We start from the raw sequence: 13,196 nt of genomic DNA on the forward strand, positions 1-13,196 counted from the left end.
GAATAGCAGCTATTGAGTAAAGTAGAGATGGTCCTATAAACAAGGTTGTAAGTTTTGTTTGTTCAAAACTGTAACATTCGTTTGTTCGTTGTGTCAAGTTGTAGTTTGTTTGAAATAACAAACCAGTTCACCAGAAGGAAAACTCGACGAGGTGCTATTAGAAGACATCCTGTCAAAGCTTTTTGGTACATATCGCTTACCGTAGATGCAACGCGCATTTGAAAACGCGAGGCGCTGGAGAGCAAAATTAGTTTGATTGCAAAATACAAATTCACCACTAGATGGGAGTAATTCTTACTTACTGCCCCTTTAAAGCTCAGCTTACTGTCCAGACCAATCAAAAAACCTCCTGCCTGACTCGCACCAGCCAATCAGATCAGGCCATTTCAGATGTTGGTGTTAAACCTGATGGTCTGTGAGAGTGTGTGAGTGGCCTGTAGATCTGATGGAGTGTGTGTTTTAAACAGGAATGGGTGTGACCACCATCACAGCGGCCCGTATCTTAAAGGGCCAGTTACAGAAGCGCTCGGGAGAGGAGACCGTCATGAACATGGACACCTTCCCGTATGTGGGTCTTGCTAAGGTAATACTTTTTATTATTATTATTTTTAATGCTTTAAACAACTAAACAGTACAACATACATTTTGGAGCCAGGGGAGCAACGAAAACATATAATAAATAAATAAACATTCACAAAAATACAAGACCTTTGTATCAATCAAAGATTTTGAAGACCATACACAAATGAAGACTCTTACTAGCTTTTCCATTAGTAGACTGAATAGTAGAAAAGTAATTTTCAAATTATTTAAGGAATACTAAGAAAAGGGGCTTTTTGTTAGAAAACCTCCTTATTCGCACTGTTAGCATACTTTAAATATCCAAAAATTAGGCTACATTTTCAAAATGCAAAACAAAATGAATTGCTAAGGTAATAATACTGTCTTCAAACAGGTTTCCCTAAGTCTGGTCAGTCATTGGCCAGTCAAACAGATAGTCCCGCCCCCAATCTCACTCCAATGGTTGAGTCAGAAGTTGACATGTTGGACCGCTTAAACGGGTCAATGTTTCAAAAGTGTCACTCTTCAGGACGTTTCAGTATTATTTATATACTATTATAGTTTTTATTCAGATTTTAATTAGCTTTTATTTGTATATTTTCATGTGCTTTTTTAGAACAGTTTTAGTTTATTTCCAGTTTGTAATTAGTGCTTTAATTTAAACAAATTTTTAAAAAAATTCTTTAGTTTACGTTTTTCATAAAAGAATTGTTTTATTTGATATCGGCTTTATTTTAATTAACAAAAAAATTATTTTTAATTAATATTTTGAATTAACTTAAAAATTGTACGTAATTTTATCTGCTTTTGTTAGTTTATTTCCAGTTAATCATTTTAGTGCTTCAACTTATTTCAGTTCACTGCCAAGGCAGCATTTTGTTTACTTAATGTAATACTTTTTATGTTATATTTCAGCTTAATTTCAATTAACACATTTTTTTTAATAGTTTGTTTTATTTACTGATCATTTTAGTATTATTTACATACCATTAGAATTTGGATTCATATTTTGAATTAGCTGAAAATTTACAAATAAATAAAGTTGTCATTTTAATTTAAATTAAAATATATATATATTTGATACTGTCATAATTTTATTAGATTTTTTTTTTTTTTTTTTTTTTTTTTTGAGTTAGACATTTTAGTGCTTCAACTTATTTCAGTTCACTGCCATGGCTGCATTTTCGTTTAGTTTTAAGTTAATCTAATATTGATATTTTATAATATTTCAGCCTTTTTTCGATTTTTATATTAACTCTGCATCAATCTACCAAAGGCTTATAGTGTGTGTTTGTAGGTTTACTCAGTGGATTTCCAGATTCCTGACAGTGCAGCAACAGCTACAGCGTATCTGTGTGGAGTGAAAGCTAACCTGAACACAGTCGGCGTGAGCGCAGCCGCTCGTAACGGTGTGTGTCGCTCGCAGAAGGGCAACGAGGTCACGTCTATCCTCAGATGGGCTAAAGACGCAGGTACACCATTACACACGCAAACTGTCACGCAAACACAATGCTTTCTGTTTCCCTCAAAGATTACACAGCCAACATTTGCACTTTGAGTTTATCTGAGTGTGTTTCAGGTGTGAGTTTATCTGAGTGTGTTTCAGGTGTGAGTTTATCTGAGTGTGTTTCAGGTGTGTGTTTATCTCTCTTTTATCTCTATTTACTCTCCTTCTAAATATTATCTTCTATCTAAGTGTTATTTAAGCCTTAAACACAGAACAGTGCTGATACAAAGTGTGTGTGTGTTTGTGTGTTATTGTGTTTTCAAATAGTAAATACTTTATTATTTCCAAAACTAGGGTTTGTGAGTTGATGTAAAAAAAAACACACAAATACCTTGCTACAACTGAATATGGAGGAATTTGAATCTGTCTGTAATTTGATAAAGTTTGCATCATAATCGGTTACTTTCCTGTTTATCACTTTGAAGCTGCTTTGAAACAATTTCTATTGTATAAATCGCTATAAAACATAAAGGTGACTTGACTGACTTAACCTTATCGTACATTATCATAACATTATTATCAGCAGAGAGAGTGTTTCTGTTGTATATTTTGGTCATATTTCATGCATCTCATCCCCCTGTAAGTGTGTGTTTTGCAGTTGAAGTGTGTATTTCCATCTGAAAATGCTTCAAATGTCAAGCTCATCAATCATCCATTAAATCTACTGTGCTAAATTAATTCATTTATCTTCTTTCTCATTTCATTCATGATCACACTGAATAATTCAAGATTTTAAAAATAAATTTCATTCATCGTTGGCTGGTTTTCATGACGGACGTTGTATTACAAAATGCTCTAATAATCTCCATATCAGATCATTACCAGCAGCAGTCGTTTGCAACAAAGAAACCACGAAGTGATCATTCTGTGCTAATTTTAGACTAATAATTTAGACAATATTTAATATTTAATTTTAATTTAATCTAGTGCTTTGGGTATGAGAACATAAAAATGTATTATTATTTTTAGACTAATTTAGTCTGTTACAACCAGGCCAAGACCTGATGAATTTGTGATGAAAGAAGTGTATAATTTAATGAATTAACAAAGACCCTTGAAATTGCAAGAAAATTTCACAAAAAAATAAAAACATGTTGACAGTCACTGTGTTTGACTGATAATAATAAAACAAAATATGTAAGAAATGTTTTTAATATTAATATTTGCACATTGAGTTATCTTTGTTGTAAAAAATGGAAACATTTCTTCAATCCATATTAGATGAGTAATATTTTAGGGCTCTAACACATTTAAAGACGAAACGTTTCAGTGATTTATATATGCATGCCATTTTTATTGAAAGTTTTTTCAAATACTAGCAATACTTTATAGTGTTTGCCGTATAATCACCTGAATGCTGCTGTAAATTAACAGAACTAAAGGATGAGATTTTTTTATATCTAGCAGGATTTTAACACTAATAAATAATTATTAATGTTAAAAATCCTGCTGAAAATAAAAATTATTAACAGCATAAAAGCCCGTTCACATCAAGGACAATAACTATAATGATCAAATTTGGCACACTGATGGAGGACAGTCTGAACATTAAACACACCAATTTTGGAGGATCTGACTCAATTGCTCTAGCGCCACCAACTGTCTGTTTAAGTGAACCTTTTGAACTGTAAAGGCTAGAAACAAAATAATTTTTCCCTCTGATTTCTTGGCTCAAGGAATGACAATTCAGACGACAATACAATATTTACAAAAAAAAAAAATCTGTCATGGCAAAATGTTATTCAAATCTTTTTGATAAACCAAACCGTTCTCCAATAACACCCAAACGAATTCAGCAAATATCTCCTCAAAATGAATGCGAGGCTATATCTCCACGAAGCTTTAGCGTAATGTGACGAATCTTGGTACATGTCATCACAAGCATGATCTGAGGCTATGCTTGCAGCATTTCAGCACAGCGCCACCTACTGGTCAGGAGCTATGAAAATTTTCACTTATATTTTCACTATTTTTGCTTGTAACTGCTGAACAGTTTGCCTAAAAATCATAAAACTGGTTTCTTTTGCTTTAGTGCTACGTACAGAGTCGAATGATACCCAATTTTACTGTGTTGGGCATCGGCCATTTTGAATTTAGTTGTAAATGGCTGTATTTTATGATTACATTAGCGCATTGTTACGAACTCTGTAATAGTCATCGGCACCATGTCCTAAAGTTACTCACAGTTTCGGAACAGTGCCACCTTGGGGTCAAAATTTATAATGAAATTTCCAAAAATGCTCATAACAATTAAGAGAATAGTAATGTAAATTATGGCTAATTTTGTCGAAAACGCTGTCCGCCATTTTGAATTTCTTCGCAAACCTACTTTTTCAAACACCTCCTAGACCGTTTGTCCGACTTTCACCAAAATTGGCACAGATCATCTTCAGATCATTCTGGCAAAAAGATATTAAACTTTTTTTGATTGACCAAACCGTTCTTGAATAACTCGTCTACAAACTTAATGGCAAACTGATTCTAAGGCTGTAACTCTGCAAGGCTTTGGCATATTGACACTTTGTATGTTTCATTGTGACCTCACACTGACCACACAAAATCAATTTCATAACAGTGGCACCAAAAATAAGCAATTCAATCATATTAGTAGTGATTGTATAAGTTTTCTCAGCCATTTTGCCTAAAAAAATCTAAAAATGTCTTTAACTACTCGTTGTTGCAGTTAATCTGAAGCTACAAGCCATGTTTGCTTAACTCATCATGCCTTTTTTGTGTTTGGCCCATTAATTGCTGCTTATATTTATTAATATAGTTATCATCCTTGGTGTGAACAGCCTTAACTCTGAGCTGAGGGAATGTGTTTTTGGTGTCTCTTAAGGGAAGTCTGTGGGTATAGTGACGACCACTCGTGTTCAACACGCCACTCCTGCCGCTTCATACGCTCACAGCGCTAGCAGAACCTGGTACAGCGACTCTGACCTGCCGACTTCTGCCGTCACCGGAGGGTGTGTGGACATCGCCTCACAGATGCTCAGAAACACGGATATAGATGTGAGTATGTGTGAGGGAGAGGTGTGACCCTATAGGTGTGTTCATGAAATGTGATCATTGCTGTTAGTGATCAGATCACATGTAAACGGAGCCTGTATCAAAAACTCTAGAGCAAAACTAGACTGTGTGCAGGAAGATATCCATCCATTCATCTATTCATCCATATCCATCCATCCTTATCCATTCATCCATCCATCCATATCCATTCATCTATTCATCCATCCTTATCCATTCATCCATTCATCCATTCATCTATTCATCTATATTCATCCATCCATATCCATTCATCTATTCATCTATATTCATCCATCCATCATCCATATTCATCTATTCATCTATATTCATCCATCCATATCCATTCATCTATTCATCCATGTCCATCCATCCATATTCATCTATCTATCTATCCATATTCATCCATCCATCATCCATATTCATCCATATACATCTATCCATATTTATCCATCCATCCATCCATCCATATCATCCATTCATATTCATTAATTCATCCATCCATATTCATCCATCCATCCATATTCATCCATCCATCCATATTCATTGTAATTGATCAGATCACATGAAAACGGAGCCTGTATCATAAACTCCAGAGTAAACCGATGACTGTGTGTGCAGGTGATCATCGGAGGAGGTCGGAAGTACATGACGCCTAAAGGGTTTCCCGACCCGGAGTATCCCGCAGACCTGAGCGCACAGGGACAGAGAAAAGACAACAGAAGCCTCATCGATGAGTGGCTGAGCATGAAGGAGGGAAAGGTAAAGAGAGAGAGCGAAGCAGAAGAGCGTTCACAACACATTTGACTTCATTTTGTGAAATATCTCAAGGAGAAACATGAAATTTAGCAAGTGAGAAACACAGAAGGTAGGACTTGATTGGATGGATTTTAGAAGTGCAATACGCAATATGGGGGAATAAGTCCCGCCTTCTAAATAAAAGAGCCAATCGCCAATTGTTAAAGTCATCACATGTTCTAAAACACGCGCTTATGACTGCAAATGCGCTGGGCCAGCCTGAAAAGGACAGGGTTTTTTTGGCATGATTTGAGCATTTAGAAACAATATCTATGAGACAGTTATAAAACTTGGTAAACAGCTTTGGAGAATTTGATGTTTCCCCATTCAAAGAGAGAGGCGTCACTTGCATGACTGAAATAGCTGTGCGAGAGTCGTTTCAAAGATGGCCGCCGACTGAAATGACTTCCTTTAATGAGATTTTCCCTTGGCGTGTTTGTGCAGGTTGCGAGATACGTGTGGAATAAAAGAGACTTTGACGCTGTGGATCCTGAAAAGACCGATTATCTGATGGGTACGAGTCCTTCATTCAGACCAGAGACACATGATCCCGAAGGGTTAGAGTTTCTGAACCTGAGGAACTGAGATCATGAGCTTTACACCAGTCTAATTGTAGTATTATTTATAAGCTATTATAGATACTAATATTTTGAATTATTTTAGCTTTTTTTTTATATTTTGTGTCCCTTTTTTTAATTTGATTTCAGCTTTATTTCAATTAAATTAACCCTAACTATAAAGTGTTTTAACAGTTTTAGTTTGTAATAATCCTGCTTCATGTTGCCATGAGTTTCAAGGTCTTAAGATCCATCAAAAATGTGCATGAAAAATAGTAAATGTTCCCCCTCTCTGTCTCTCTAGCCCTCTTTGAGCCTGGTGATCTGAGGTTTGATGTGGAGAGAGACCCCAGCATGGATCCTTCCATCTCAGAGACCACAGAGAAAGCCATTCAGATCCTGAAGAAAAATCCCAAAGGATTCTTCCTGCTGGTAGAAGGTCATCAACTGACAAACAACCAATCACTCAAACGAATAACCAATCAATGAAACCAAAAACAAACCAATCATCCATCTGTCCATATACATCTATCCATCCATCCATATTCATCCATCCATATCCATCCATCCATCCATCCATCCACCCATATTCATCCATCCATATCCATCCATCCACCCATATTCATACATCCATTTTCATCCATACATACATATTTATACATCCATCCATATTCATTCATACATCCATCCATCCATATTCATCCATCCAACCATATTCATCCATCCATCCATATTCATACATCCATCCATCCATCCATCCATATTCATCCATCCAACCATATTCATACATCCAACCATTTTCATACATCCATCCATATTCATACACCCATCCATATTTATCCATCCATCCTTCCACATCCATCCATGCATATAGATCCATCCAACCATATTCATACATCCATCTATCCATATTCAAACATTCATTCATTCATTCATTCATCCATCCATCCATCCATTGATATTCATACATTTACCCATCCATATACATCCACCCATCCATATTTATCCACCCATCCACCCATCCATATTTATCCATCCACCCATCCACCCATCCATATTTATCCATCCATCCATCCATCCATCCACCCATCCATCCATCAATCCTTCCACATCCATTCATGCATATTCATCCATCCATCCGTATATATCCATCCTTCCACATCCATACATCCATATTCATCCATGCATATTCATCCATGCATCCATATCCATCTATATCCATCCATCCAAGTGAACGGATTTTGATCAAACTTCAAAAATGGAGTGTTCAAAAGAAAAAAAGGAAACCGTTTGAACAACTTAGCCCAGTTGTAATACCTGTAATTTGGCATTGATCAATCAGATTTGGTCTTTGTGTGGTTTCACAGGTGGCCGTATTGATCAGGGACATCACGCCAGTCGCGCCTCTATGGCTCTGCATGAGGCGGTTGCTCTTGATGAAGCTGTGGCTCGCGGACTGGAGCTGACCAATGAGGAGGAGACTTTAACAGTCGTCACGGCTGACCACTCCCACGCGTTCACCTTTAACGGCTACCCGTTCAGAGGGAACAGCATTCTGGGTATGTTTTTGTTCGTGTGCGCATCTGAGGCCATATCCACATTAATATTTTTTCGTTTGAAAACCCATCTTTTTCTCTCCATTTTAGTCTTCCGTCCACACTGAGACGGCGTTTTTATTAATGATAATTAACCTTTTTTAAAACGTTCTTCAAAGTGGATAAATTTGAAAACGCCGTTTTCGCGTTGTAGTGTTGACTGTCAAAACGGAGGTATTTAAAAACGATGACGTAAGTTTAGTCATGTGACGCGTATTGTACCAATAGATATTCATGTTTATAGCGGTATTGTGCCTGTTATGTGCTGTTCACTTTCACACTGTTGCTAAAATATGTTGCTTCACACACTCTTCATATCCCAGTCCTGCAAAGATGATTGAATTTACACACATTTGCTGTCCTGCGGCAGAACATGAGAGAAGTTTCGTTTCAGACCAAACATATAATAGTGAGTGAGAGCGACCTGGACACATCAGTGAATGCTGAGATATTCTGCTAATAACGAATAAATGCGATAACTTTATTATTTATTTTTCCGTCTGTATCATCTCAGTAAGCTTTTGTGAGGGTTTACACATGCGCAGTGAAGGTGAATTTAGTGTTTTCAGGCGCTAGTGTGGACGGAGAGCGTCTTAAACGAAAACGCCGTTTTCAAATGTATCCGCATTAATGTAGACGTAGCCTCAGATTGATCGTTTTTAGGGGCGTTGTGGCACAAAAATGTTGTTACGGGTCTCCTAATGGTTCCAATAATCCTCTCTTGTCAATCATCTGTTGTTTCTCAGGTAAATCTCCAATCTTCGCCTCAGACTTTTTACCCTACACGACTCTAATGTACGGAAACGGACCGGGACACAAAATCGTCAACAACAAGCGTCCAGACCTCCGCGGTGTCGACACCGGTAAGAAAATCAGCGCAAACAAGTATCCATTACTTCAATGAGCTCAATGTTTCTGCATTACATTGTTAAATTAATACTTTTTTCTCTAACTGTGATTTTGTATATGTACATTCCTGAAATACATAACTTAGACAGTTTCCTCTGATAACAGACTCTAAATTGTAATGTGGACTCATGCTTTTTCTGTAAAGCTGCTTTGAAATGATGTGTATTGTGAAAAACGCTTTACAAATAAATGTGAATGTGACTAGACATTAGCTCGCTGAAAACACTGATGTGATGATGATCTCTTTCTCAGCCGATAAGGATTACGTTCAGCAGTCGGCCGTCCCGCTGGATACTGAGACCCACGGTGGGGAAGATGTGGCGCTGTTGGCCCGCGGCCCCATGGCTCATCTCTTCCAGGGCGTTTATGAGCAGAACTACATCGCTCACGCCATGGCTTACGCGGCCTGTGTCGGAGCCAATCAGCAACACTGCGCTGCGACCGCTGAGTCTGATGGGATTCCCTACACATACACTGACCTGGGAAGCTCCGCCCCCGACACGCCCCTCTGCGCCTTGACGACGGTGATCCTGAGTGTGTTAATGAGTGTTTTACTGCACTGAGAGAGAGACAGCAGCAGATATTCACCAAGCAATCATAATTTGAAAATGTGAAATAAATGCTTATGGCAAAACACTACAGGGATAAACTTATTTTCTTATGCACTGGTCAGTTTTGAGCTCTATTTTTCTTCCGTACCATGTTAGACTATTGGAAATAAAACATTCGAAATACTCTTTTAAAGACCCACTGAAGTGTCTTGTATTGCGCAGCTTTGTTTGATGCGCTGACTAATTTCCACTGAAACAGGAAGCTAAGGCGGGACATATTAAATGGCTCCTCCCCCTTTTCAAATAGCCAATAGCGTTTAGTTTCCCTCACAGACTTCGAGATGTACTTGACAGCAAAGTGAATCCGAGTGCTGATGATACTCTGGATTCAATAGTAGAGATGTGAATAAACTCTAGCCACTTCATTCTTAACCAGCGTACAGTTGGACAACTGAATAAAACTCGAGCGTTTGAGCAACCGAACACACACTCACACACATATTGCTCCGTGACGTATCAACGCTCGCTTTGGCCAGGTGGTGTTTATAGCATAGGGGGCGGAGCTTTAGATTCTAGAGAGCATTTGATTGGACATTAGATGTGATGAGAAGCTGAAGTCCGCGGTGATGTCATAAAAATCCCTGATCCATTTTAGCCGAAGAGAGAGACTGTAAGTTTTGAATGCTTATATCTCATAAATGTGAATTTTGTCATTGTTTTGGAGCACACCAGCTTATTCATGACCTTAAGGCTAACATATTCATACTAAAAGCTAAAAAACGTACATTTTGATTTTAGGGGGCTACACTTTATCTGTTTGCATCTGTAAAGCCTTTTCACTCAGTAGAAAAGATTATCAGAAGTTCTGTTCTATGCTGACTTTAAATTTAATAAATAAAATATTGTATTTAATCATTATTAATAATGAATCCTAGCGAATAGGGAAAGTTCTTCGAACGTTCTGGTAAAGTTACGAAGAAACGTTCTTCCAGTAACGTTTATAGACTATTCGTTCAAAGTTAGGTCTTTAATAATGCTCTCAAAACATTAGAACTAAAACGTTATTTATACATCATTCATATTGGACGTACATTTTTTTTAAATGTTACATTTTTCAGAACGTTTAGTGGGCAGTGACGTTCACATAATGTTTGCAAAATTCTAAAATATAACGTTGCCCTAACGTTCACATAGCAGAGGGAAAACGTTAACATAAAAACAATAGGTTACTGTCGTAACCCCGGTTCTCTGAAACATCGAGTGGAGAGATCCACCTATGGGAAGGGCATCCGTACCTGACCTCTGCAGAAGCATCCAATTGCACCAAGTCTGGCTAGAGCGACAGAAGCGCGCAGCCAATGCCCGGTAAGGCCACACCCCTTACCTAGGCATATAACTTCTCCGCGCGCTGCTATTTCTCAGTAAGTATATTCGCTTCTCGTGCGGCAAGCGGGGTAACGCTGGTGGATCTCTCCACTCGATGTTTCAGAGAACCGGGGTTACGACAGTAACCTATTGTTCTCTTTCATCATCTCGTTTCGAGATCCACCTATGGGAGAGACATGGACAGCTCCCCAATTGCCCAATACACTCACAGTGAGGTTCTGGAGGCCAGAGAAGGACGGTCACCTCAGAGAGGCGGTGCCTGACACGTCCCACAAACATGACCCTGCAAAGGTGATGCCACGCTAAACTGCTGTGGACAAGCAGGGCATGAAACATGCATGAGACACATACATGATAATGGCCCCCACACCACCAATGCACATGGCTAAACCCAAGAAGGAATGCGAATGCTTGGTGACAGGAATGAACATGGCCAGCCGGCCTATTCACTCCTTGTTGGTTAACCCAACGGGGCTGTGGGAAAGGGCTAAGAGGACCCTACCCCTAGGACCGAGTGTGCCACCGAGGTTCTGGTGACATCCAACCGGTAGTAACGCTCAAAGGTATGAGGAGAGGCCCAACTGGCCGCGGAGCAGATGTCCTGCAGTGGCACTCCCCTGAACAAAGCCCAAGAGGGGGCTAAGCCCCTTGTGGAATGAGCTCTGATGCCCCCTAGGGGCTGCACTCCCTTTGCTTCATAAGCCATAGTATAGCGTCCACAAGCCAATGTTAGAGGCATTGCTTTGAAATGGGACTCCCCTTTGTGCGGGGGGAGCCCTTGAAACAAAGAGCTCTTGCGGAAAGCACTGGTCCTGGTCATATGCTTGCAGAGCACGGACGAGAGACAGAGCATTCAGCCCCTGGGTTAGGCTTAAGGGAAACCCTATCTCCACTTAGGGAGAATTTGGCACGAGGGGTGAGTGTGCATATAGCTCACTGACCCGTTTAGCAGATGCCAAGGCCAAGAGCAAAGCTGTCTTGAGGGACAGCAGCTTAAGGGAAATACTCCCCAGAGGCTCAAAAGATACAGAGGCCGTGCTTCCAGCACCATGGAGAGGTCCCACTCTGGAACAGATCTCCTGATGACCGGCAAAGAGCGGCGTGCACCCTTCATAAAACTGTGGGTTAGAGGGTGTGACGGTGGAGCCCACAAAACCCACATGATAGGCTGAAATCGCAGCCAGGTAGACCTTAATGGTGGAAAAGGACCTGCCTCTTTCCATAAGGTCTTGCATGAAACACAAAATATCAGGCACCGAGCACTGATAAGATGTGAGACCACGCCCATCACACCACCCTTTGAACACTTGCCACTTACAGCCATTTAGGGATCGTGTGGAAACGGCCCTGGCATTCTGAGTAGTGGCGATTACACAAGGCGGGAGCCCCAGTGCATTTAGGTTCGTCCTCTCACGGGCCAGGCCCAGAGGGCCACCCTATCTGGGTGGGGGTGGTAAATCTCCCCTTTAGCTTGGGACAGTATGTCCGTGCGAGGGGGGAGGCGCCATGGCTCGGCGTATAACAGAGGGATTATCTCTGCCAGCCACGGGGCTTTGGGCCACCTGGGTGCTATCAGAATGAGAGACAGGCTGTGCTCTCTCACCCTGGCCAGTGTGAAATTATCAGGCACAGGGTAGAAAAAGTATACAGCTGCACTTTGGGCCATGGGTGGGCCAGTGTGTCTGCCCCGAGGGGCGCGTCCATGTCCTTTAGCGAGAAGAACATAGGACAATGGTGGTTTTCGCGCGAGGCGAAAAGATCTATGGCTGCCTGTCCAAATCTCATCCATAGCATCTTCACTATCTGCGGGTGAAGACGCCAATCCCCGTAGATTGGGTTTCCCCTCGATAGCAGATCCGGCGCCTCTGTTCAGAATGCCCAGAACATGAGTCACGCGTAATGACAGAAAAACCCGTCTGCTCCACATCAAAAGCCTGTAAGCTAGAGCGTGGAGTTTCGACGAGCACATGCCGCCCTGACGGTTGGTATAAGCCACTGCCGTGGTATTATCGCACCGTACTAGAACGGGATGTCCCTGCAGGCGAGGCAGAAAATGATTCAGAGCTTTCCAAATGGTAAAAGCTCTAAATAGTAAATGTGCGCTGAACGTAGTCTGCTCAGCCACAGACCGTTCAGCATTCTGCCATCCTGGGTGGTTCCCCAGCCTGTTAAGGACGCATCTGTCGTCACAACTTTACGCATCGTAACCGTCCCAAGGGGGGTTCCCCGTGCATAAAAGTTCTCGCTCTCCCAATGGCGCAGGGCCGCCGAGCAGGCACGGGTCACCGTTACAGAGCGGCAGAGATCG

The 13,196-nt window shown here is 40.4% G+C and overlaps 1 protein-coding gene across 1 annotated transcript; it reads left to right on the forward strand.

Annotated features, from left to right (window-relative positions):
- The first annotated feature begins 423 nt into the window (after positions 1–423).
- alp3 (alkaline phosphatase 3) lies at positions 424–9,588 on the forward strand. The gene is made up of 9 exons (XM_081370073.1): positions 424–583; positions 1,859–2,033; positions 4,908–5,080; positions 5,714–5,854; positions 6,335–6,404; positions 6,752–6,886; positions 7,815–8,006; positions 8,789–8,905; positions 9,204–9,588. The coding sequence occupies exons 1-9, from the start codon at positions 470–472 to the stop codon at positions 9,512–9,514; spliced, it is 1,428 nt and encodes a 475-aa protein (XP_081226199.1). The 5' UTR covers positions 424–469; the 3' UTR covers positions 9,515–9,588.
- Positions 9,589–13,196: the final 3,608 nt, after the last annotated feature.

The sequence above is a fragment of the Scardinius erythrophthalmus genome, assembly GCF_964197995.2.
Source record: "Scardinius erythrophthalmus genome assembly, chromosome: 7".
Classification (NCBI taxonomy): Eukaryota; Metazoa; Chordata; class Actinopteri; order Cypriniformes; family Leuciscidae; genus Scardinius; species Scardinius erythrophthalmus.